This window comes from Salvelinus fontinalis, chromosome 37 (genome assembly GCF_029448725.1).
Source record: "Salvelinus fontinalis isolate EN_2023a chromosome 37, ASM2944872v1, whole genome shotgun sequence".
NCBI classification, from domain to species: domain Eukaryota; kingdom Metazoa; phylum Chordata; class Actinopteri; order Salmoniformes; family Salmonidae; genus Salvelinus; species Salvelinus fontinalis.
The window spans coordinates 23,405,444-23,428,570 of record NC_074701.1 but is presented as its reverse complement, the minus strand read 5'-3'; the positions used below and the strand labels follow the sequence as shown (position 1 = coordinate 23,428,570).

Here is a 23,127-nt window from a genome sequence, read left to right as displayed (position 1 = left end):
CTGAGCAATGTGTCAGACTAAATGGAAATGGTATTTTTTATAACTATGGTGGGCCAGTATTAAAATACACGGTAGTTGTAAAAAATCAGTTGGATATGGCCCAATAGATGTCAAAGGACCAGTTTGAGAGAATATTTCCTCCAGATCAAAATGATGTGTGGAGACAGTTGGTGTGGGGGTGGGGCGGTAGCTGTGCAGATAAAAGCTGATATAATGCTCAAGATTCATTTGTATCAATTCCCTCGCTAACTCACGGAAACAAGTCCACAAACAGATGGTTAAACTGCTAACATAGTTCTGACATCAGAGGGGGAGATTACACACGAGCATGCTAGTTCTGACATCAGAGGGGGAGATAACACACGAGCATGCTAGTTCTGACATCAGAGGGGGAGATAACACACGAGCATGCTAGTTCTGACATCAGAGGGGGAGATAACACACGAGCATGCTAGTTCTGACATCAGAGGGGGAGATAACACACGAGCATGCTAGTTCTGACATCAGAGGGGGAGATAACACACGAGCATGCTAGTTCTGACATCAGAGGGGGAGATAACACACGAGCATGCTAGCCCTTTTGTCCACACGACACAACGTAGAGATAAGTCCCCACCAAAACATGATGAGACTAGCACTGCTTTGAATTAGATAGTGAGTCATTGTAGCATCCCAACACTGCTCAAACGCAATGCCACTGAGAAGAAATATGCAGGTTAGGGCTCCTGTCAGGGTATTAACTTGGCTCCTCTTTCTCAGGCGATGCATGCAGAGGCAGCAGTGTGTGTGTTTCAGTATGTTTCAGATGAAAGTGTGTGTGTGTGTGTGAGTGTATGAGAGGTAAAGTGTGTGTGTGTGTGTGTGTGTGTGTGTGTGTGTGTGTGTGTGTGTGTGTGTGTGTGAAATCAGTGAGTCAGCATTTGAGCCTCTGTGTGTGAGTGTGAACCAATTTTTGTGGTTTGTTTGCATATGAGTGCCTGTGTGGGGCCTTTCTCCTCTCGTGTGTGTGGAGTGCCACCTCTGCTGTCTCTGCTGACTCGTTACAGAGGCAGGAGCTCTGCCAATATCTCTACACCCAGGGCAGGCCATCTCGTTTTGTAATGTATGCACAAACACAACAGCTGATTGGTCAGAAAGGCCTTGGTGTGCATGAGCAGGGGAGCACGAAGAGGCCAAGGTCCAGGGAGAAAAGTGTCAGGAGGTCAAAAGAACCCTGGTCCTATTTTTCTCCCTCCCTCCCTCCATTCTTTCTATTTTCCAATTTCACTCGCTCTCTCTCTATGCGTCACACCCAAATATATATTTGTAAATGGTTCAACACTGCCTGCGCTGACAAAATCTATGTCAACAAACCTTGTTAACAATTGATTATCACTATGAAGCTTTTCAACGCTGACAAAACTGTAGGGTCAACATACACAACACATGGAAATTGCTTCGTTAACAACCTTTTTCCACATTTTGTATTTTACATGAAGAAGGGAAGATTTGCTGTTGCACTGGTATATTGCTGATGACTGTCGTTAAGGAGCGCTACATGCTATCTCAGTATATAATGACATTCCTTTCCCATAACCAGCCTCTCTATTTAACAACCAGAGGAGGAGAGGAACAGCATACACCACCAATGACATTACATCCTAATACAATCACTTTCACTTAAATGGGAAAGGGTGGGAGAGACAATATACTGTACTGTAATATCCGTTTTATGTTAGAGAAGGAGCAGAGGGGGAGAAAGAGGTGAAAAGACAGCTACAGTTTGAATTGAGGGCACAAACCCATGCAGTCCCTGTGTGTGTGTGTGTGTGTGTGTGTGTGTGTGTGTGTGTGTGTGTGTGTGTGTGTGTGTGTTATACCTTCTCATGGATCTCCTGTGTGGACTGGGCGTCACAGAAAGCGACAGTGGCCAGGTCTTTGAGGATGGGCATCTCTACTGTACAGTCACGCCCATCTAACAGGGCCACTAGGGGGCGAGGGTGCATCGGCCCATTCATGATCTGGGGCCGGATACCTACAGAGAGACAGAGAGACAGAGAGAGACAGAGAGAGACAGAGAGAGAGAGAGAGAGAGGACAGAGAGAGAGGAGATAGAGAGAGAGAGAGAGAGAGAGGACAGAGAGAGAGGACAGAGAGAGTGAGAGAGAACAGAGAGAGAGAGAGAGACAGAGAGAGAGAGGACAGAGAGAGAGGACAGTGAGAGAGAAATGAGATATAGAGAGAGGACAGAGAGAGCGAGAACAGGGAGAGGAGATAAAGAGAGAGGGAGAGAGAGGGGGAGGAAACTTGATGAAAACCTGAGGGGTCGGCACATTGTTAACAATAAACTACTTTGGAGAATAGATTGCAGTGTGTAGAGTCTCTTTAACAGATTCACTGAACCGCACAAAGACATTGGATGTGCATATGTAATCTTTTCCCTCCCTCACACACACACGCTGTGAAAATTGACAGTTCGATACAATGAATGCTCTGACTCCACAATCACCTGGTAAGATGGATCAATAACACACACTCAATACTTCCTGAAATGACCAACCCCTCTGCTGTGTCTCAACGTTGTGACTCCTGATAACTCCAGTTACCAGGCAACAAGGTCTTTCACCCCATGAGGTCACTCCCACCATATCACAACCCTGCAGGGGCAGTGTGTGTGTGTGTGTGTGTGTGTGTGTGTGTGTGTGTGTGTGTGTGTGTGTGTACGCACTACGCACACACGCGTAAGCAAGCACACACACACCTGTGTTCTGTATCTGTTACAGCATGATACTACAGACACAAGTATCTCAACCTTCTCCTAACACACTGCACAATATCACCAATGTATCATCCCTGGAGCTTTATACGAAGGAACGGAGCGAAAAAAGAGAAGAGCGACTCTGGGCAGAATGAAACCAAATTCCATCCAAAAAAAGGAAAGGGGGGAAGAGGGAGAGAGAGAGAGAAAGCACTTTGCACACCACTCCTCCAGCGCTCCCTACTGCTGTTGTCATGGTGATTACAGGATTTGGGCAGGATTATGAAATATTTGATTTAGTGGCGTCGGTGCTGCTGAAGAGCAGATCTGAGCTTTTCTCTCCCCTCTGTGTCCATTTCAACATCAGAGAGAACAGACTGTAACCTGTGCCCATTGAACGAGAACACAAGATAGACCAGCAACACAAAAGAAATACAGAGAAATGTGTCAGAATGTACAACAACACAAAAACAATGTCCCTTAACACTACTTGGTTCTTCATGAGTTTTCCCTAATAACAAAAATCAGCTAACCACAACATCCTAAATTGTATCCAGCATAAGAAATTGATGAATTCCGTCTTGGTGGCGGTAACCAGGGAGGTTGAAATCATAACGTGACGCTAGCACTGAATTATTTGTTTTTTTTCATACGGTACAACCTAAAGAGAGCACCTAATAGACTTCCTGTATAATGTCACAGCTGGGAAGGACAGCCAGTCTTTGGGAGGTCACCACTGAGCCCTGTGAGTGTGGAGAGGTAAGGGATGGCTAGTTCATACATTGCATTCAGAAAGTATTCAGACCCCTTCCTCTTTTCCACATTTTGTTACGTTACAGCGTTATTCTAAAATTGATTAAATCAATTGTTTTGCTCATCAATCCACACACTGTGAGCCAGGCCTAATCGCCCAACTTCAGCGCTAATGCTCTTGTGGCTTACATTTACATAAGTATTCAGACCCTTTACTCGGTACTTTGTTGAAGCACCTTTGACAGCGATTACAGCGTCAAGTCTTCTTGGGTATGACGCTACAAGCTTGGCACACCTGTGTTTGGGGAGTTTCTCCCATTCTTCTCTGCAGATCCTCTCAAGCTCTGTCAGGTTGGATGGGGAGCGTTGCTGCACAGCTATTTTCAGGTCTCTCCAGAGATGTTCGATTGGGTTCAAGTCCGGGCTCTGACTGAGCCACTCAAGGACATTCAGAGACTTGTCCCAAAGCCACTCCTGCTTGGCTCTGTGACAGGTTTCCTCCAGACGTGATGCTTGGCATTCAGGCCAAAGAGTTCAATCTTGGTTTCATCAGACCAGAGAGTCTTGTCTCTCATGGTCTGAGAGTCCTTTAGGTGCCTTTTGGTAAACTCCAAGTGGGCTGTCATGTGCCTTTTACTAAGGAGCGGCTTCAGTCTGGCAACTCTACCATAAAGGCCTGACTGTTGGAGTGCTGCAGAGATGGTTGTCCTTCTGGAAGGTTCTCCCATCTCCACAGAAGAACTCTAGAGCTCTGTTAGAGTGACCATCGGGTTCTTGGTCATCTCCCTGACCAAGGACATTCTCCCCCGATTGCTCAGTTTGGCCGGGCAGCCAGCTCTAGGAATAGTCTTAGTGGTTCCAAACTTCTTCCATTTAAGAATGATGGAGGCCACTGTGTCCTTGGGACCTTCAAGCCTGCATACATTTTTCCCCAGATATGTGCCTCAACACAATCCTGTTTCGAAGCTCTACGGACAATTCCTTCGACCTCGTGGCTTGGTTTTTGCTCTGACATGCACTGTCAACTGTGGGACCTTATATAGACAGGTGTGTGCCTTTCCAAATCATGTCCAATCAATTGTAGAAACATCTCAAGGATTATCAATGGAAACAGGATGCACCTGAGCTCAATTTCAAGTCTCATAGCAAAGGGTCTGAATACTTATGTAAATAAGTTGTTTTTCATGTTTAATACATTTGCAAACATTTCTAAAAACATGTTTCACTTTGTCATTATGGGGTATTGTGTGTAGATTGATGAGGGGGAAAAAATATTTAATACATTTTAGAATAAGGCTGTAACGTAACAAAATGTGGAAAAAGGGAAGGGGTCTGAAAACTTTCCGAATACACTGTATATACTTTTGTGTATATGTGTTATTATCATGGGTACATGTCTCTGTGCCTCTCACAGTGTCAGTCAACTCTCACAGCCTTTTACATGACGAAGCACAGAGGAAGGAAATTGCCATGACAACATAGCTCTTTACAATTGTGTGAATAGGGTACCTATAGCTTCAATATCCCTGGAAGGATGGAGGTCTATAGCTATTTGTTGCACAGTTCACTTTCTCTCCATGGGACTGTGCATGGTAGTCTGGCTGACGCCACTCCCGTGGTACACAACGAACGAGCGCTGTGACACACTGGTCTGGCTAGGGGTCCACCATAAATGCAGTATTCGCAAAGAAATTGGCTGAGCTTTGATTGGTTCTCTTAAATGTTTTTTTTTCTTTCCTGGGAGGGGGGGGGGGGGGTTGAGACCTGGATTTGAAAATCTAACAGTTGTATTGGAAGGGGGCAGCTTTCAGGGGCTATGTGTGGTTGTCCATGTAACCAGTAAACCAGTAAAAAAGCACAGCCCCCTTCATTATCGACGCATCGTGCCTACAACACCAAGCAGCCTTGCCAGACTCCGAAGTCAGGAAGACTTCAAGTTTGGCACTAGCCCGACTGTGTACAGGGCGCTCTGAAGTAAAATACTGTTCCACAGACACACGCCTGAATCTCCTTACACTCCTGCAGACCCCATTAACACAGCACAGAATTGGTGAGCACAACCTCCTTCAAATACCCTATTAGCTGGGAGCAGAGGGTCACACTCACACACAGTTTAGAGGCAAGCAAAATACTGGCAACAGTCGGAAATGGGTCAAAATACTGATGATTAATTATTTCCTTGTGGCTAATAGACTTTCAGCACCCTATTAAGTCAGAACAAGAAGCTCTGCTAAATACATGATACATTGCTGGCTAATTAGCTACTAATGAGAGCTTAATGAGGACCTAATACCTGGTCAGTAATTCTGAAGAGCTTCTTAAAGGGACACTTTGGGATTTTGGCAATGAGGCCCTTTATCTACTTCCTCAGATTCAGAGGAACTCATGGATAACATTCTTTAGTCTCTGTCCAGTATGAAGAAAGATAATACCCCTTTAAAGCAGCCTGGGAGAAAATGACATGAGGCAAGTCAACCACAGGCGGCCAGTGGCACCTTAATTGGGGAGTATGGGCTCATAATAATGGCTGGAACGGAATACATGGAGTGGTATCAAACACATGTTTCCAGCCATTATTATTAGCTGTCCTCCCCTCAGCAGCCTCCTGTAAAGTCAAATGCAAGTCACATCACGTCAAATGTGCTGCAACTCCATACTGTTCTAGAATGTTCTCAACGACATAATAAAATGCTAATGTATGCATACATGTTCTGGATAATCTGAAAATAGAGTGGAGATTAACAGATATGCTCACACCCACGTGCACAAACCCACCAGCACACAGCACACAGCAAACACACACACACAGTTAGAGTGGATTTATCCAGTCCAGCCGGTCTTGTTGACTTGCCATCTTCCCCATGGGATCCCTCATCCTTACTGAACTGACGTGTCCTCTGAGATCTCATCACCACAGCTGGTCCAGGACCAGTGCTTATGTAACTGAGGTGGTTCTGTGAACCACACTCACGTAATAAGTAACATTGCTGGAGACACCAAGACTTGTGTTTGCTACCCAATTTGCTAACAGACAGGGTCTGACTCTCTTCCTTGAAGATAACTGAAATGAAAACTAGCTCGTGAGATCTCCATTTGTGCCAGCTAACATCCCCAAGGACCGCTGCAAGGCCGTGTCAGGACAACCGGTGAAGTTCCTTGTAGTGGTTCCTGATATTTTTCCTCCGCCACTGTGTGTTCTGGGAACCAACCATGAAGTTACACTTGTGGTCCTAAATCAGCACTTATAGGCTACTAATCAAATCAAATATTATTTGTCACATGCGCCGAATATAACCTTACAGTGAAATGCTTACTTAAAAGCCCTTAACCAACAACGCAGGTAAGAAAAATACCAACAAAAAGAAATAAATAAAAGTAACAAATAATTCAAGAGCAACAGTAAAATAACAATAGCGAGGCTATATACAGGGGGTACCGGTACAGACCCAATGTGCGGGGGCACCGGTTAGTCTACCTTTGGCAGCGATTACAGCCTCGAGTCTTCTTGGGTATGACGCTAGAAGCTTGGCACACCTGTATTTGGGGAGTTTCTCCCATTCTTCTCTGCAGATTCTCTCAAGCTCTGTCAGGTTGGATGGGGAGCGTTGCTGCACAGCTATTTTCAGGACTCTCCAAAGATGCTCAATTGTGTTCAAGTCTGGACCCAACCTTTTTCTAACAATGAGTAAGACATGAGGAATCCAACGAAATGGTCAAAAACCACCCACGGACCGTCCACACCCCACACCAATCCCACCCCATCAACAAGTATACAGTATCCGTTTTCTATGTCTGACAAGTAGTATGGAGCTGCTACTTGGAGTATTGTTGTATGTATGTACGTTGTATGTAAACTCAGTAAATTTGGTGATGTTTTTGTTTTCCTGTTCAGAGAAATTAGCCACGGAAGTCGTTTGGTTGATATTCCATCCCACATCCTGATATTATTAGGTTTTGACCACTAGATTATGCTGTTCCTGTTTATGGACAAGGTATGACATCAACCATCACCAAATTCACGGAGAATAGATTATATAGGATTAAGAAGCAATACTCCGAGCCGCAGCTCCATACTACTTACATAACTGATACTACAGTATATACCAGTGATCATCAACTAGATTCAGACGTGGGCTGATTTTTTATTGAGCAGATGGTTGGGGGGCTGGAACAAAATTACAAATCATTTGTTGTCTGCAAATTTGACTGAAAGAAACCCAAACCAATATAATATTTGACAAAAAATATAATAATTTCAAACCTTGCTTACATTTGTATACAATCACATATATCTCTATTATGCGTGGGAATACTGGGGAACAGATTTCCAAAATTAAAGTCACTTGGAGCTGATTTCCTGTTTTTTTACAGTCTTTTACATCCAACATTAAAAATTCCATTGCTCAGAAAACTTGGGTGGGCCAAATAAAACAACCGTGGGCCAAATCCAGTTGGGAACCCTGCTATATAGTCATGGTTGGGGTGGGACTGGCGTGGGGTGTGAGGGTTCCGTGGTGGGCTTTTCACAATATATTTGGATTCCTCATGTGTAACTCATCATTCGATGAGTGACACGCTGACTCGTGTCACCAGTTGTAGAGTGTTTCCTCCAACACATTGGTGCGGCTGGCTACCGGGTTAAGCGGCAGGTGTTAAGAAGCGCGGTTTGGTGGGTCCTGTTTCGGAGGACGCATGACTCGACCTTCGCCTCTCCCGAGCCCATTGGGGAGTTGCAGCGATGAGACAAGATCGTAATTGGATCGCAAATACAAAACAAACAAAAAAATGCTTAATTTCTCAGAGATCAAATTATATATCAATACAATAATGTTTCAGGAATGCTAATCTTATGTTTCTAACTACAGAAACGATTTCAGAACAATCTGAGATGGTGGGTGACGAAATCCTCTTTCTAGTGTTTTTTGAGGTGGAACGACCCACCCTTCTCTGTACTAAAGGCTCTGGTCTGTTTAGCACCACTATGGGTGTTTGGCAGGCTAGCATGAGCCCCACCCAAAGCCTGTGTCATTGGAAACCAGCGCAGGAGTAGACACTAGCCAAAACAGGGTGGAGAAATCCACACTAGACAAAATACTAGCCTCAACTTGAGGGGAAAAATGAGCCCTTTGTTTTAATGGATAAAGATGCCACTGTACCTTTTGAAGCCACCAATTTGATACAATGATACACTTCATAGTTAATAGAGAATCGATTACTACACTGAGCTATGTAAACACAGAAGATGCTTTGTATTTAGCTTATGGGCTATCATAGAACACTAACACAACCAATAGATCACGTTGCTCTGAGACTCAAGGAAGGAAGTGTGTCACCACCACGCAGTGTTGTTGTGATACTTCTCATTGGATGAGTTAAGACACCTGGCCAACTACAGCCGCGATCTAGATGCTTTCTTGGAGTATGAAAGAAGCTGGCAGAGAGCAGAGAGACATTAGCATCCACCCACAGATGAGGCCCAGATGTTCTGCCACTAAAATCCTTTTTGGATTCTGACAACTGAAATATAAAGGCCGCCTCTAAATTCCTTCGTAGAAATGAGCTTTTCCCTCAGATAATACGATGGAGTGTCTAGTTCCCATTTGGATGTCTGATCAGACAGTTCCTATTCTCTGCTGCCAGAGGGTGAGTCACAGATTTAGAGGAGAATAACTTCCTAAATAGAGCAAAACAATTGAGAAACGATCCCTCACTTTTTCTTGGAACTTGAGTTTTATTTCATTGGATTACATTAAAAGACACTACCCTTCTCTGCTTCAGTTTGATCCTCCTGATGTAATGGAGGTGATGGAGTTAATTGTAACAACAATGAATACGCTCTTGGCATCTTTTTAGATTCATCCAAAGCATTTGACATGGTTGATCAATAAATGTTACTTTCTAAATTGCATTATTACAGTTTTTATGATTATACATATAATTGGCTATATAGTTATGTTTATGTTAGAGAACAATTTGTTCATGCAAACGGCTGTGCATCTCCCAGAGCCAAGATATCCTGTGGCGTCCCACAGGGTTCAATAATTGGACCTTTGTTATTCCTGATCTATATCAATGACCTTGCTGCTGTGTCTTCCCATTCTCTTTGCTGATGACACCAATTTGATTTTATCATCACACAATCATTTTGATTCACTAATTAATGACGCCAACTAAGGTATGGCCAAATTTTCTGAATGATTCCAGATAAAAATAAATAAAAAATCCAACTTTATTTTTATTCACAAGTAAGAATAAGAAATATTTCAACAACAACAACAAAAAGAGCCCGAATCTCCATTGGTGGGAATGAATTTGAACTAGTCACATGCACTAGATTCCTCAAAATTCTAATTGATGGAAAGATTTCCTGGAAAGATCATATTCAAATTGTCTACAGCAAAGTGATGAATTCTGCTGGCTTCATCAGAAAGATTAGTGGTTTGGTTCATCAAGCTTGCTTCCTAACTCTATAGACACTGCGATAACCTTCACCTTCCCCACTGCTACATCTCCAATAGTCAATTCTCTATCAGATACAGAGGTACCATACTCTGTCATTCTTATCTTCACATTGCCAAAATATCATCAGCCTGATGAACCAAACTACTCAGTAATCTCCTCCATATAGCCTAACTCTCACACACTTATATACACACATTTGAACAAAACAAATATATGTACACAACCATTCAAAAGTTTGGGGTCACTTAGAAATGTCCTTGTTTTTGAAAGGAAAGCACATTTCTTGTCCATTAAAATAACATCAAATTGAACAGAAATACAGTGTAGACTTAGTTAATGTTGTAAATGACTATTGTAGCTGAAAACAGCTGATTTTCTATGGAATATCTACATAGGCGTACAAAGGCCCATTATCAGCAACCATCACTTCTGTGTTCCAATGGCACGTTGTGTTAGCTAATCCAAGTTCATAATTTTAAAAGGATAAGTTGATCATTAGAAAAACCTTTTGCAATTATCTTAGCACAGCTGAAAACTGTTGTCCTGATTAAAGAAGCAATACAACTGGCCTTCTTTAGACTTGTTGAGTATCTGGAGAATCAGCATTTGTGGGTTCTATTACAGGCTCAAAAGGACCAGAAACAAATAACTTTTTCTGAAATTCGTCAGTCTATTCTTGTTCTGAGAAATTAAGGCTATTTCATGTGAGAAATGACCAAGAAACTGAAGATCTCGTACAACGCTGGGTACTACTCCTTTCACAGAATAACACAAACTACCTCTAACCAGAGTAGAAAGAGGAGTGGGAGATCCCGGTGCACAACTTAGCAAGAGGACAAGTACATGAGTGTCTAGTTTGCGAAACAGACGCCTCACAAGTCCTCAACTGGCAGCTTCATTTAATAGTACCCACAAAACACCCGTCTCAACGTCAACAGTGAAGAGACGACTCCGGGATGCTGGCCTTTTCTTTGCAACTCTGCCTAGAAGGCCAGCATCCTGGAATCGACTCCTCACTGTTGACGTTGAGACTGGTGTTTTGCGGGTACTATTTAATGAAGCTGCCAGTTGAGGACTTGTGAGACGTCTGTTTCTCAAACTAGACACTAATGTACTTGTTCTCTTGCTCAGTTGGGCACTGTGGCCTCCCATTCACCTACCCAATTCGTTGTTGTTTACATGTTGCATGCTGCAGAGCTCCAGTAACAATGTCCTGAAACAAAACAGTTTAGCATACTCCCTAATATAACAGTGAGCTAGTTTGACTAAATAAGGGAGTGTTGCACTCCCCCTGTACCCCTGAGCCGATTTTCCACAACAGATAACGGGAAAAGCTGTCTCTTTCAATCTAAACCACCCATTCACTGTCGTTCTGTCTTTCTCCCCTTCTCTCTCTCCTGGAGGAGAGTGTAAGGTGACCAAACATAGGCCAACCACAGCCCCAATGACTCAATTCTGTGTGTGACAAATGCAATATATCTCCCCCTGGCCTCTAGTCTCCAGCCCACTAAACAATAAAACTGAGAAAACAAAAGGAAGTGAGGAGGATTTTCCACGGTGCGGTGATGTCAGGGCTCTGCTACGGTGCGGTCGCCCAGTTCAGAATGGGGTTTTGTAGAAACTGCTCTCTTTCCTACTGTAGACGAAGAGCTAAGAAGGGCTCAATGGCTTAGGACCAACAGCTGGTTCTTGTTACCTAGCAACTCCCAAGCTGAGGCCACGGTTACAGGTCTGCTCAGAGTGGGGGTCTCACTCTCCTGACTCAATCTGGCAACCAGTGGTATTATAAGACAGCTTCACTCAACATAACAGGCCTCCAAAACTGGCACACCGAGAAAGAAAGAGAGGCTCTGACTCCACTAAGAAAATGACAAAGAGAGGTGTGTAAATATGTGTTATGTCTATCAATATATGCCAGGAAACTTGAATATGAGTAAAGTATGCCAATGGCTGGTCAGTAGCCAACGGCAGCATAGTTTGAGTCCTGGTGCAGAGAGACAGTGTGTGGATGGGCAGTGAGACAGCAGCGAGCTCAGCCAGAGCACTGGAACACTGCATTGCCTCAGAGAGGGCCAAAAACACACACCCAGGCACACACCCACACCCACACACACAGACACACACACATAGCACGGTGTCAGAACATGAGCTACGGTACTGTGTGTATGCTTGTGTGTGAGCAACAGCAAGAGAGAGAGAGAGCAAGAGGGTAGAGGCCATATAATCTTCTTTTGTTGGCAGGTTTTTCCCCTTCCAGGCCCCCTCGACCATACGGCGCCCTGCCCCCCTTCACCACCCAGCACACCCTATCCCCCCTGTAGACACACAAAGCCCCTGCTTGTCCTCCCTCTGCCTGCCATCCTTCCCCACCCTTATCACCACCCTGCTGCCCCTGCCCTGTTACCAGCCCCACTAAACCAACCACTCCCCTGCCAAGAGCTCCCGAGTGGCGCAGCGGTCTAAGGCACTGCATCTCAGTGCTTGAGACGTCACTAACAGACGTTCGAATCCAGGCTGTATCACAACCGGCCGTGATTGGGAGTCCCATAGTGAGGCGCACAATTGGCCCAGCGTCGTCCAGGTTTGGCCGGAGTAGACCGTCATTGTAAATAAGAATGTGTTCTTAACTGACTTGCCTAGTTTAATAAAGGTTACATTTGTTTAAAAAGGGGAAAAAAGAGAGACAGAGGGGGCAGAAAGAAAGAAAATACAGGGAGAAGGAATGAGAGATAACGAGACCATGATAGAGTGAGGGAGAATGAGAGAGAGATGTCTGTCCTTCCTAAATGGCAGCCTTTGTGCTTCTCCAGCCAGACTTGCTCTCTAGAGCACAATTGGGGCCAGAGACAAAAGCAGGCGACTAGTGGAAAGCACACTTCAGCTCCCATTCAACCACACTGGCTTTCTTTACACAGGGAACCATACACCACAGGGAGGGAAGCACACACACACACATATAGACACAAGCTCTCAGGGATTTATTGTGGTAATAACTATACTGTTTACAAAGGAGCTAAGCACTGTATAAGAACATACAGATATCACTCACTCACACTACTTCCCAACTGGAAGACACACGGATGACCATTCATCAATGACCTCCCCCCAACAATCCCTCAATCTCAATACATCCCCCTCCATCTTCTCTGCTCACTCGCTTTCCTTTCCCTTGGATTTACACAGTTCACTGGTTTCAAGCCAAGTAGAGACATATGCACACACACACATTCTTTCATGACACACTTCATTGCAGACACGTTGAGGTTCAATTGCCTTGACAGACCCCCCCCCCCCCCCCCCCCTCTACACACACACACTCCGACCCACACGCAAGCACACACTCACAGAACAACCAACAGGAAACATGCTCCTTGCCTGGGAAATGCTGTCTCCACATTCTTCAGATCAAGAGAGGCACATGGCAGTGGCAGAACACAAGAAAAAAAAAAAAAGTAGGCAGGGGGGATTCTCAGTGTGTCCTGAGGGTAGGCTATTCCTTCCTCCCTCTCTCCCCCTCCCTCCCTCCTCTCCTCCTTATTCAGTCTCTATCCACTGCTTGTTGTCCAGAAGCACCCTTCTTCACCTTACTCCCAGCTGTTCCATACTTGAAAGCGTGCTGGGTGGCGAGAGGGGCTGTAGGGGGGGGGTCAGAGCAGGGTGGCGAGAGGGGCTGTCAGGGCAGGGGGGTGAGCTTGGTCGGATAGTCTTTTATCTCCGGGGCATAAACAGCTCTTTTCCAGTCAGCATCCGCCAGCAATCGCCTCTCTTCTCCTCTCGTTGATCGCAAATATCTTCTCTCTCTCTGTCTGTCTTTCTCTCTATCCCTCCCTCCCTCCTGCACGCTCCGTCCGGGCTATTTAAACAGATTGCAGGCTTTCTCCACCAGCCTTTGTGTGAGGCCGAGAGCGAGAAAGAAAGAAAGGAAGAGAAGACAGGGAAAACAAGTGAGCAAACCAGAGAGCCCAAGCTACGCAGGAAAAAAAAGAGAAAAAAATGAAAAGAGAAAAAAAAATCCCTAAATGAGTGCTAGTCAAAACGCGTGGTGCGGCGCTCCTGGCGTGGACGAATCACTCTTCCGTTACCTCTGCTCTCACACAATTTCCTTCCCTCTTTTTCCCCCTTCCTCTTTCCCTCACTCTCCCTTTCTCTGTTTTATTATTTTCGATCTGGCTTTCACAGCATTTTAAGAATGCCAGCCCCTTTTTCCCCTCTCCCTCCCTTTCACACTCACTCTCTGTTATTTCTCTCCTTCTTCACCCTTCCCCCTTTCTTAACAAAACATCCCATTTATTTTCAAACCCATTCAGGGTAGTGCACGTATGATGTGTTTTTCTCTGAAACTTGCATTGTCCCCCTAATGTCAAAAACAAAAAAGTACAATATCAACATCATCACCTGCCAACATTAAGTCAAAACATTGACAGTCACACAAGGGAAAATAAACAAAAATACACACTATAAAAGAATAACATTGCAGTTGAGGATTCCTACAGCATTACGTCCACAATTTTTTATTTTTTTATTTCACCTTTATTTAACCAGGTAGGCAAATTGAGAACACGTTCTCATTTACAATTGCGACCTGGCCAAGATAAAGCAAAGCAGTTCGACACATACAACAACACATAGTTACACATGGAGTAGAACAAACATACAGTCAATAATACAGTGAAAATAAGTCTATATACAATGTGAGCAAGTGAGGTGAGATAAGGGAGGTGAAGGCAAATAAAATATATTAATAAATAAAAATATAAAAAAGGCCATGGTGGCGAAGTAAATACAATATAGCAAGTAAAAAAAAAAAAACACTGGAATGGTTGGTTTGCAGTGGAAGAAGGTGCAAAGTAGAGATAGAAATAATGGGGTGCAAAGGAGCAAAATAAATAAATACAGTAGGTAAAGAGGTAGTTGTTTGGGCTAAATTATAGATGGGCTATGTACAGGTGCAGTAATCTATGAGCTGCTCTGACAGCTGGTGCTTAAAGCCAGTGAGGGAGATAAGTGTTTCCAGTTTCAGAGATTTTTGTAGTTCATTCCAGTCATTGGCAGCAGAGAACTGGAAGGAGAGGCGGCCAAAGGAAGAATTGGTTTTGGGGGTGACCAGAGAGATATACCTGCTGGAGCGCGTGCTACGGGTGGGCGTTGCTATGGTGACCAGTGAGCTGAGATAAGGGGGGACTTTACCTAGCAGGGTCTTGTAGATGACCTGGAGCCAGTGGGTTTGGCGACGAGTGTGAAGCGAGGGCCAGCCAACGAGAGCGTACAGGTCGCAGTGGTGGGTAGTATATGGGGCTTTGGTGACAAAACGGATGGCACTGTGATAGACTGCATCCAATTTATTGAGTAGGGTTTTGGAGGCTATTTTGTAAATGACATCACCGAAGTCGAGGATTGGTAGGATGGTCAGTTTTACAAGGGTATGTTTGGCAGCATGAGTGAAGGATGCTTTGTTGCGGAATAGGAAGCCGATTCTAGATTTAACTTTGGATTGGAGATGCTTGATGTGAGTCTGGAAGGAGAGTTTACAGTCTAACCAGACACCTAGGTATTTGTAGTTGTCCACATATTCTAAGTCAGAGCCGTCCAGAGTAGTGATGTTGGACAGGCGGGCAGGTGCAGGCAGCGATCGGTTGAAGAGCATGCATTTAGTTTTACTTGTATTTAAGAGCAATTGGAGGCCACGGAAGGAGAGTTGTATGGCATTGAAGCTCGCCTGGAGGGTTGTTAACACAGTGTCAAAAGAAGGGCCAGAAGTATACAGAATAGTGTCGTCTGCGTAGAGGTGGATCAGAGACTCACCAGCAGCAAGAGCGACATCATTGATGTATACAGAGAAGAGAGTCGGTCCAAGAATTGAACCCTGTGGCACCCCCATAGAGACTGCCAGAGGTCCGGACAACAGACCCTCCGATTTGACACACTGAACTCGATCAGAGAAGTAGTTGGTGAACCAGGCGAGGCAATCATTAGAGAAACCAAGGCTGTCGAGTCTGCCGATGAGGATGTGGTGATTGACAGAGTCAAAAGCCTTGGCCAGGTCAATGAATATGGCTGCACAGTACTGTTTCCTATCGATAGCGGTTAAGATATCGTTTATGACCTTGAGCGTGGCTGAGGTGCACCCATGACCAGCTCTGAAACCAGATTGCATAGCGGAGAAGGTATGGTGGGATTCGAGATGGTCGGTAATCTGTTTGTTGACGTGGCTTTCGAAGACCTTAGAAAGGCAGGGTAGGATAGATATAGGTCTGTAGCTGTTTGGGTCAAGAGTGTCCCCCCCTTTGAAGAGGGGGATAACCGCAGCTGCTTTCCAATCTTTGGGAATCTCAGACGACACGAAAGAGAGGTTGAAAAGGCTGGTAATAGGGGTGGCAACAATTTCAGCAGATAGTTTTAGAAAGAAAGGGTCCAGATTATCTAGCCCGGCTGATTTGTAAGGGTCCAGATTTTGCAGCTCTTTCAGAACATCAGCTGACTGTATTTGGGAGAAAGAGAAATGGGGAAGGCGTGGGCGAGTAGCAGAGGGGAGGCCAGTGCTGTTGACCGGGGTAGGGGTAGCCAGGTGGAAAGCATGGCCAGCCGTAGAAAAATGCTTGTTGAAATTCTCAATTATAGTGGATTATTAACTGGAAAACCTGGGGAAATTACTGGCATGTGTTTCTAGTATATTCCCAGGAAATGTATCTTTCCTACAATCAGCTGCATGTTGTCCCTTAATGATCACATCCTCACATGGTTTGGTGGCTTGTGTCTCCAAGTTTGTCATAATAAAACAACATAAACAACCCACTGGGCACAAACTGGTGGAATCAACGTTGTTTGAAACATAATTTGTCAACGTATTGTGACGTGGAATCTATGTGGAAAAATACATAGGATTTGAAAAAGGTCATCAATGTTGTTTTGAGGGTGTCATCATGGTAACCCAATTTCAACATAGACAAACCTTGTATACAATATGTTGATTTTGTACCTTTAAAACAACATCAGATCTTCAATGTTATATCTACTATCAGAAAAAAAGTTTGGCTTAGCAGCACCTCCTACTGGAGAATGTATATATCTACAGCTACCCTTTGGTCACCCATCCAGGATTTTAACCAAGCCCAGCTTAGTTATGATGTTTGTCACTGGCTATTACCAATGTGCTATCGAGAGAATGACTGTTGAGAGACCTCCACTTAAAAATGAAATAAATTCACTGTTGCTATCGAAGTCATTCTAAAGGGTAGGTTTAACAGAGCAAATTAAATGTAAATATACTTTATTACTCATATATCACCAATGACGCTTTTTAGGCCTATATAGCATTTGCAAAGTAATCAACAGCCATTGTTTCAATTCAACACAGAATTCAACTAAAAACAGACAATACAATAGAACAAATTATTATTGATGTCACAAGCAAACATATTTCCGGCTGGAGGAAGTTGCATTCTGCGCATGGTTCTCTGCATGGCTGTGCTCTGTATTTACAAATCAGTAATCACATAATGCAGCGACTTTCCAATAAGATGAACCATTGTCAATGTCACAGTGCTATTTCATTCTGCAATCCCAAAAATATCCGTCAGATGGTGAAAGTGAGCCCACTATGTGAGGTTAATGTGCCATATCCTAATGTGCTTGCATTGAACTTCTATTTGTGCACAAAAAAATGTGTGTGTGTGTACATTACAAAAACACCAGTGGCTCATGAGTCACGTGTCCATGGTAACAAGTGATAAGGCGTGGCCTCCAACTGCTCTTAAATGCAAATAAAACTAAATGCATGCTCTTCAACCGATCGCTGCCCATACCTGCCCGCCCGTCCAGCATCACTACTCTGGACGGTTCTGACTTAGAATATGTGGACAACGCCAAATACCTAGGTGTCTGGTTAGACTGTAAACTCTCCTTCCAGACTCACATTAAGCATCTCCAATCCAAAATTAAATCTAGAATCAGCTTCCTATTTCGCAACAAAGCATCCTTCAGTCATGCTGCCAAACATACCCTTGTAAAACTGACTATCCTAACGATCCTTGACTTCGGCGATGTAATTTATAAAATAGCCTCCAACACTCTACTCAGCAAATTGGATGCAGTCTATCACAGTGCCATCCGTTTTGTCACCAAAGCCCCATATACTTCCCACCACTGTGACTTGTATGCTCTCGTTGGCTGGCCCTCGCTTCATATTTGTCGCCAAACCCACTGGCTCCATGTCATCTACAGTTGAAGTCGGAAGTTTACATACACTTAGGTTGGAGTCATTAAAACTCGTTTTTCAACCACTCCACAAATTTCTTGTCAACAAACTATAGTTTTGGCAAGTCGGTTAAGATATCCCCTTCGTGCATAACACAATGAATTTTTCCAACAATTGTTTACAGACAGATTATTTCATTTAGAATTCACTGTGTCACAATTCCAGTGGGTCAAAAGTGTACATACACTAAGTTGACTGTGCCATTAAACAGCTTTGAAAATTCTAGAAAAATGATGTCATGGCTTTAGAAGCTTCTGACATAATTTTAGTCAATTGGAGGTGTACCTGTGGATGTATTTCCAGGCCTACCTTCAAACTCAGTGCCTCTTTGCATGACATCATGGGAAAATCAAAAGAAATCAGCCAAGTCCTCAGAAAAAAATTGTAGACCTCCACAAGTCTGGTTCATCCTTGGCAGTAATTTCCAAATGCCTGAAGGTACCATGTTCATCTGTACAAACAATACCACGCAAGTATAAACAACATGGGACCACGCAGCCGTCATACCGCTCAAGTCTGTCTCCTAGAGATGGATGTACTTTGGTGCGAAAAGTGCAAATCAATCCCAGAACAACAGCAAAGGACCCTGTGAAGATGCTGGAGGAAACAGGTACAAAAGTATATATATCCACAGTAAAACGAGTCCTATATCGACATGGCCTGAAAGGAAGCTCAGCAAGGAAGAAGCCACTGCTCCAAAATTGCCATAAAAAAAAAGCCAGACAAAAAGGTTTACAACTGCACATGGGGACAAAGATCGTACTTTTTGGAGAAATGTCCTCTGGTCTGATGAAATAAAAATAGAACTGTTGGCCACAATGACCATAGTTATGTTTGGAGGAAAAAGGGGAAGGCTTGCAAACCGAAGAACACCATCATGTTGCATCATGCATCATGTTGTGGAGGTGCATCGCTGCAGGAGGGACTGGTGCACTTCACAAAATAGATGGCATCATGAGAAGGAAAAATATGTTGATATATTGAAGCAACATCTGAAGACATCCATCAGGAAGTTAAAGCTAGGTCACAAATGGGTCTTCCAAATGGACACTGATCCCAAGCATACTTCCAAAGTTGTGGCAAAATGGGTTAAGGACAACAAAGTCAAGGTATTGGAATGGCCATCACAAAGCCCTGACCTCAATCCTATAGAAAATATGTGGGCAGAACTGAAAAAGCGTTGGCGAGCAAGGAGGACTACAAACCTGACTCAGTTACAACAGCTGTGTCAGGAGGAATGGGCCAAAATTCACCCAACTTATTGTGGGAAGCTTGTGGAAGGCTACCTGATACGTTTGACCGAAGTTAAACAATTTAAATGCAATGCTACCAAATACTAATTGAGTGTATGTAAACGTCTGAACCACTGGGAATGTGATGAAAGAAATAAAATCTGAAATAAATTATTCTCTCTACTATTATTCTGACATTTCACATTCTTAAAATAAAGTGGTGATCTTAACTGACCTAAGACAGGGAATTTTTACTTAGATTAAATGTCAGGATTTGTGAAAAACTGAGTTTAAATGTATTTGGCTAAAGTGTATGTAAACTTCCGACTTCAACTGTATAAGTCTTTGCTAGGTAAAGCTCCGCCTTATCTCAGCTCACTGGTCATCATAGCAGCACCCACCCGTAGCACGAACTGCAAAAATCACTGAAGCTGGAGACTCATATCTCCCTCACTAACTTTAAGCACCAGCTGCCAGAGCAGCTCACAGATCACTGCACCTGTACATAGCCCATCTGTAAATAGCCCATCCAACTACCTTATCCCTATACTGTTATTTATTTCGCTCCTTTGCACCCCAGTATCTCTACTTGCACGCTCATCTTATGCACATCTATCACCACAGTGTTTAATTACAATATTGTAATTATTTCGTCACTATGGCCTATTTATTGCCTTACCTTCCTTATCCTACCTCATTTGCACACACTGTATATATACATTTTCTATTATATTATTGACTGTATGTTTGTTTATTCCATGTGTAACTCTGTTGTTTTTTGTGTAGCACTGCTTTGCTTTATCTTGGCCAGATCGCAGTTGTAAATGAGAACTTGTTCTCAACTAGCCTACCTGGTTAAATAAAGGTGAAATATTTTTTTTTTTATCAAATAAAAATATCCAACACTGTTTGTTTGCAATTAACAACGAGCAACGATAACCCGTGCCTGTTCAGTTATTCATATGATATAGAAAGATGTCACACCACAGCCAAGTAATAATATCAGTCTTTAAAGAGAGGCTGTTATTTTTCTATGTATAACATCAGCTACTAGCAAGCAAGCAGGCAACTAGTCCAACCTGGTAGCTGGCTAGCAGTTGTAAACAACTCTCAAATTGCAGCAATTACCTGTCGACATAGAAGACAAATAGCTAGCTAGCTAGTACAATTTCTGATAAGCGAGTTGCTAGGCCTACAAGGTTATGGCAGGCTATGGAGCCATCATTGGCATCAGTTAAGGAAATATTTGTGTGGCGATGTACCAAACCAGAATATTAATTGAAAACGAGGGTTGTCTTTGTTTCCTGACTGCTGAATCAAACATGCGTGCTAGCAAGATAGCCAATGCTATGGCTGAGGCAAACAATTTGTAAAATAAGACAATAACTGGAATTCAGCTAGCTAAATAGCTAGTTAGCTCTAGGTGGTTGGGGGCTACATATGGGCTAGCTCACGTTAGCTAGCTAGATTTTGTTTTTACATACATGCATGCTGCACAGTGCCAGTGGGTAAAGATTGGATAAGTTAGAATACAGCGAGATAATTGTCACGATTTTCATATATGGATCAGGTTAGCTAGCTATCTATCCAACATTGCAATTAGAAGCTAGCTGGCTGGCTATGTACTATATTTAGAAAAAAATACATTTATGCATGGCTCTGGCTAGAGTACATGTAGCAGGTCAGCCGCAATGTATGTAGCTAGCATTTCCTCCATGAACGAAGGAAACTATCTAGATAATATTTTTTTACTTTCAAAAAATTTAAATATAGAAAAAACACTTAAATGAGTAGTTGTGTCCAAACTTTTGACTGGTACTGTATGTATGGTTATGTATATACAGTCAAACATTTGGACACCTACTCATTCAAGGGTTTTTCTTTGTTTTTAATATTTTCTACATTGCAGAATAATAGTGAGATATCACAACTATGAAATAACACATATGGAATCAGGTAGTAACCAAAAAAGAGTGTGCAAAGCTGTCATCGAGGCAAAGGGTGGCTACTTTGAAGAATCTCAAATATAAAATATATTTTGAGTTGTTTAACACTTTTTTGGTTACTACATGATTTCATATGTGTCATTTAAACGGTTTTGATGTCTTCACTATTATTCTACAATGTAGAAAATAGTAAAAATAAAGAAAAACCAGGGGAACAGTATGTATGCAGTCACTACTGTAAGTTGCTCTGGATAAGAGTGTCTGCTAAATGACTAAAATGTAAATGTAAAAATCGAGGCTTGATAATCTAGCTAGTCCAATAGTGGTCTGCATATGGTTTTCTATGATTTCTCAAGTCCAGCTTTCCGACGCTCGCAACCCAGAACAGTTTTGTTTATAAACATTCTGATTTGGTCTATAGGCATAGCGTTTCAAGCTCGAGTTGATTTAAAATGTAATGACATTTAGTGATGTTGAATTCTGTTTGGTTGTCAACGCAACCAAATATCAACATCTGAGGAGACTTATCTGCTCGGATAGTTCTATCTTTGTCACTGACTTAGTCTGGCTTTAAAGGGGAACTCCACTCCAAAACTACCTTTTGGAACTTTTTCATTAGTCCACTGTTGATACAGTCCCAAAATGTTCTGCATTTCAGCAGTCAAGTTTTGAAGATATTGGACTTTCAAGAAGCAAAGTGTCACCGGCCATATAATCATGACACTTTGCTTCTTGAAAGTTCAATATCTTGAAAACTTGACTACTGCAATTTTTTTTGTACTGAGCTTGATATAATTTAAAACCTTACAAACAGTGTTGTCAAACTATTTGATCATTTCTTAATTGTTGTTTTCTTCCAGTTCCGGTGGTATGCATTGAAAGGCCTGGCTGCTTTCTTTTCCAAAACAACTGTGAATTAACTGACTTATTTTCAAATGATTGTCAACACTGAAATTACAAGGAACAACTAACAGGTCTATTTCACTCCAGCAGCTAACAATTCACCTACGGGAACATTGCGGCTCTCAAAACCCGACAACAGAAAGAGTTGGCCACTACTATTCGATACATTGTTTGTGAGGAAATTACCTCTGCCCTCGTCTTGCAATTAAAACAAGTAAATAAATCTCTTGCACTGCTCAAGTGGATACCTACTCAACTAATATGGAAAATGTTGAGACAATGTGACAGAGGGACGACTCCATGACTTGGAAACAATGCACAATAAGCTAAAAGGGGAAATCAACCTCCTAAAAAATAAAACAGAATCATTTGAAAACCATTCTCATAAATTCAATGTACGAGTCACACGACATGAAACTGGTGTGGAAGTGAACTAACTTCCTTCATGGCAATCTTTTCTATGAACTGTTTGGGCGGGCAGGACAAGGTTTAAAAAAATATATAATTGTAACCTTTATTTAACTAGGCAAGTCAGTTAAGAACAAATTCTTAATTACAATGACGGCCTACCAGAAGGCAAAAGCCCTCCTGCGGGGACGAGGGCTGGGACAAAACACACATCACAACAAGAGACACCACAACACTACATAAAGAGAGAGACCTAAGACAACAACATAGCATGGCAGCAACACATGAAAACAAAGCAAGGTAGCAACACAACATGGTACAAACATTTATGGGTAACAGAAAACAGCACAAAGGGCAAGACGGTAGAGACAACAATACATCACACGAAGCAGCCACAACAGTCAGTAAGTGTCCATGATCGAGTCTTTGAAT

General features: G+C 42.9%; 1 protein-coding gene across 9 annotated transcripts in view; it reads right to left on the bottom strand.

Moving 5' to 3' along the window:
• Nucleotides 1–23,127, bottom strand: part of LOC129836388 (C-terminal-binding protein 2) — a 107,282-nt gene that overhangs the window by 6,401 nt on the left and 77,754 nt on the right. For 8 of the 9 annotated variants that reach the window (XR_008756653.1, XR_008756654.1, XM_055902476.1 and 5 more), the window contains exon 3: nucleotides 1,860–2,014. Coding sequence is in view for 7 of the 9 variants with exons in the window: in XM_055902476.1 (XP_055758451.1) it covers nucleotides 1,860–2,014 (155 nt within the window). In the remaining 2 variants the exon portion in view is untranslated. Of the gene's footprint in view, nucleotides 1–1,859; nucleotides 2,015–13,327; nucleotides 14,115–23,127 lie in introns of those variants that run through there. The other variant, XM_055902477.1, reaches the window with a different exon arrangement.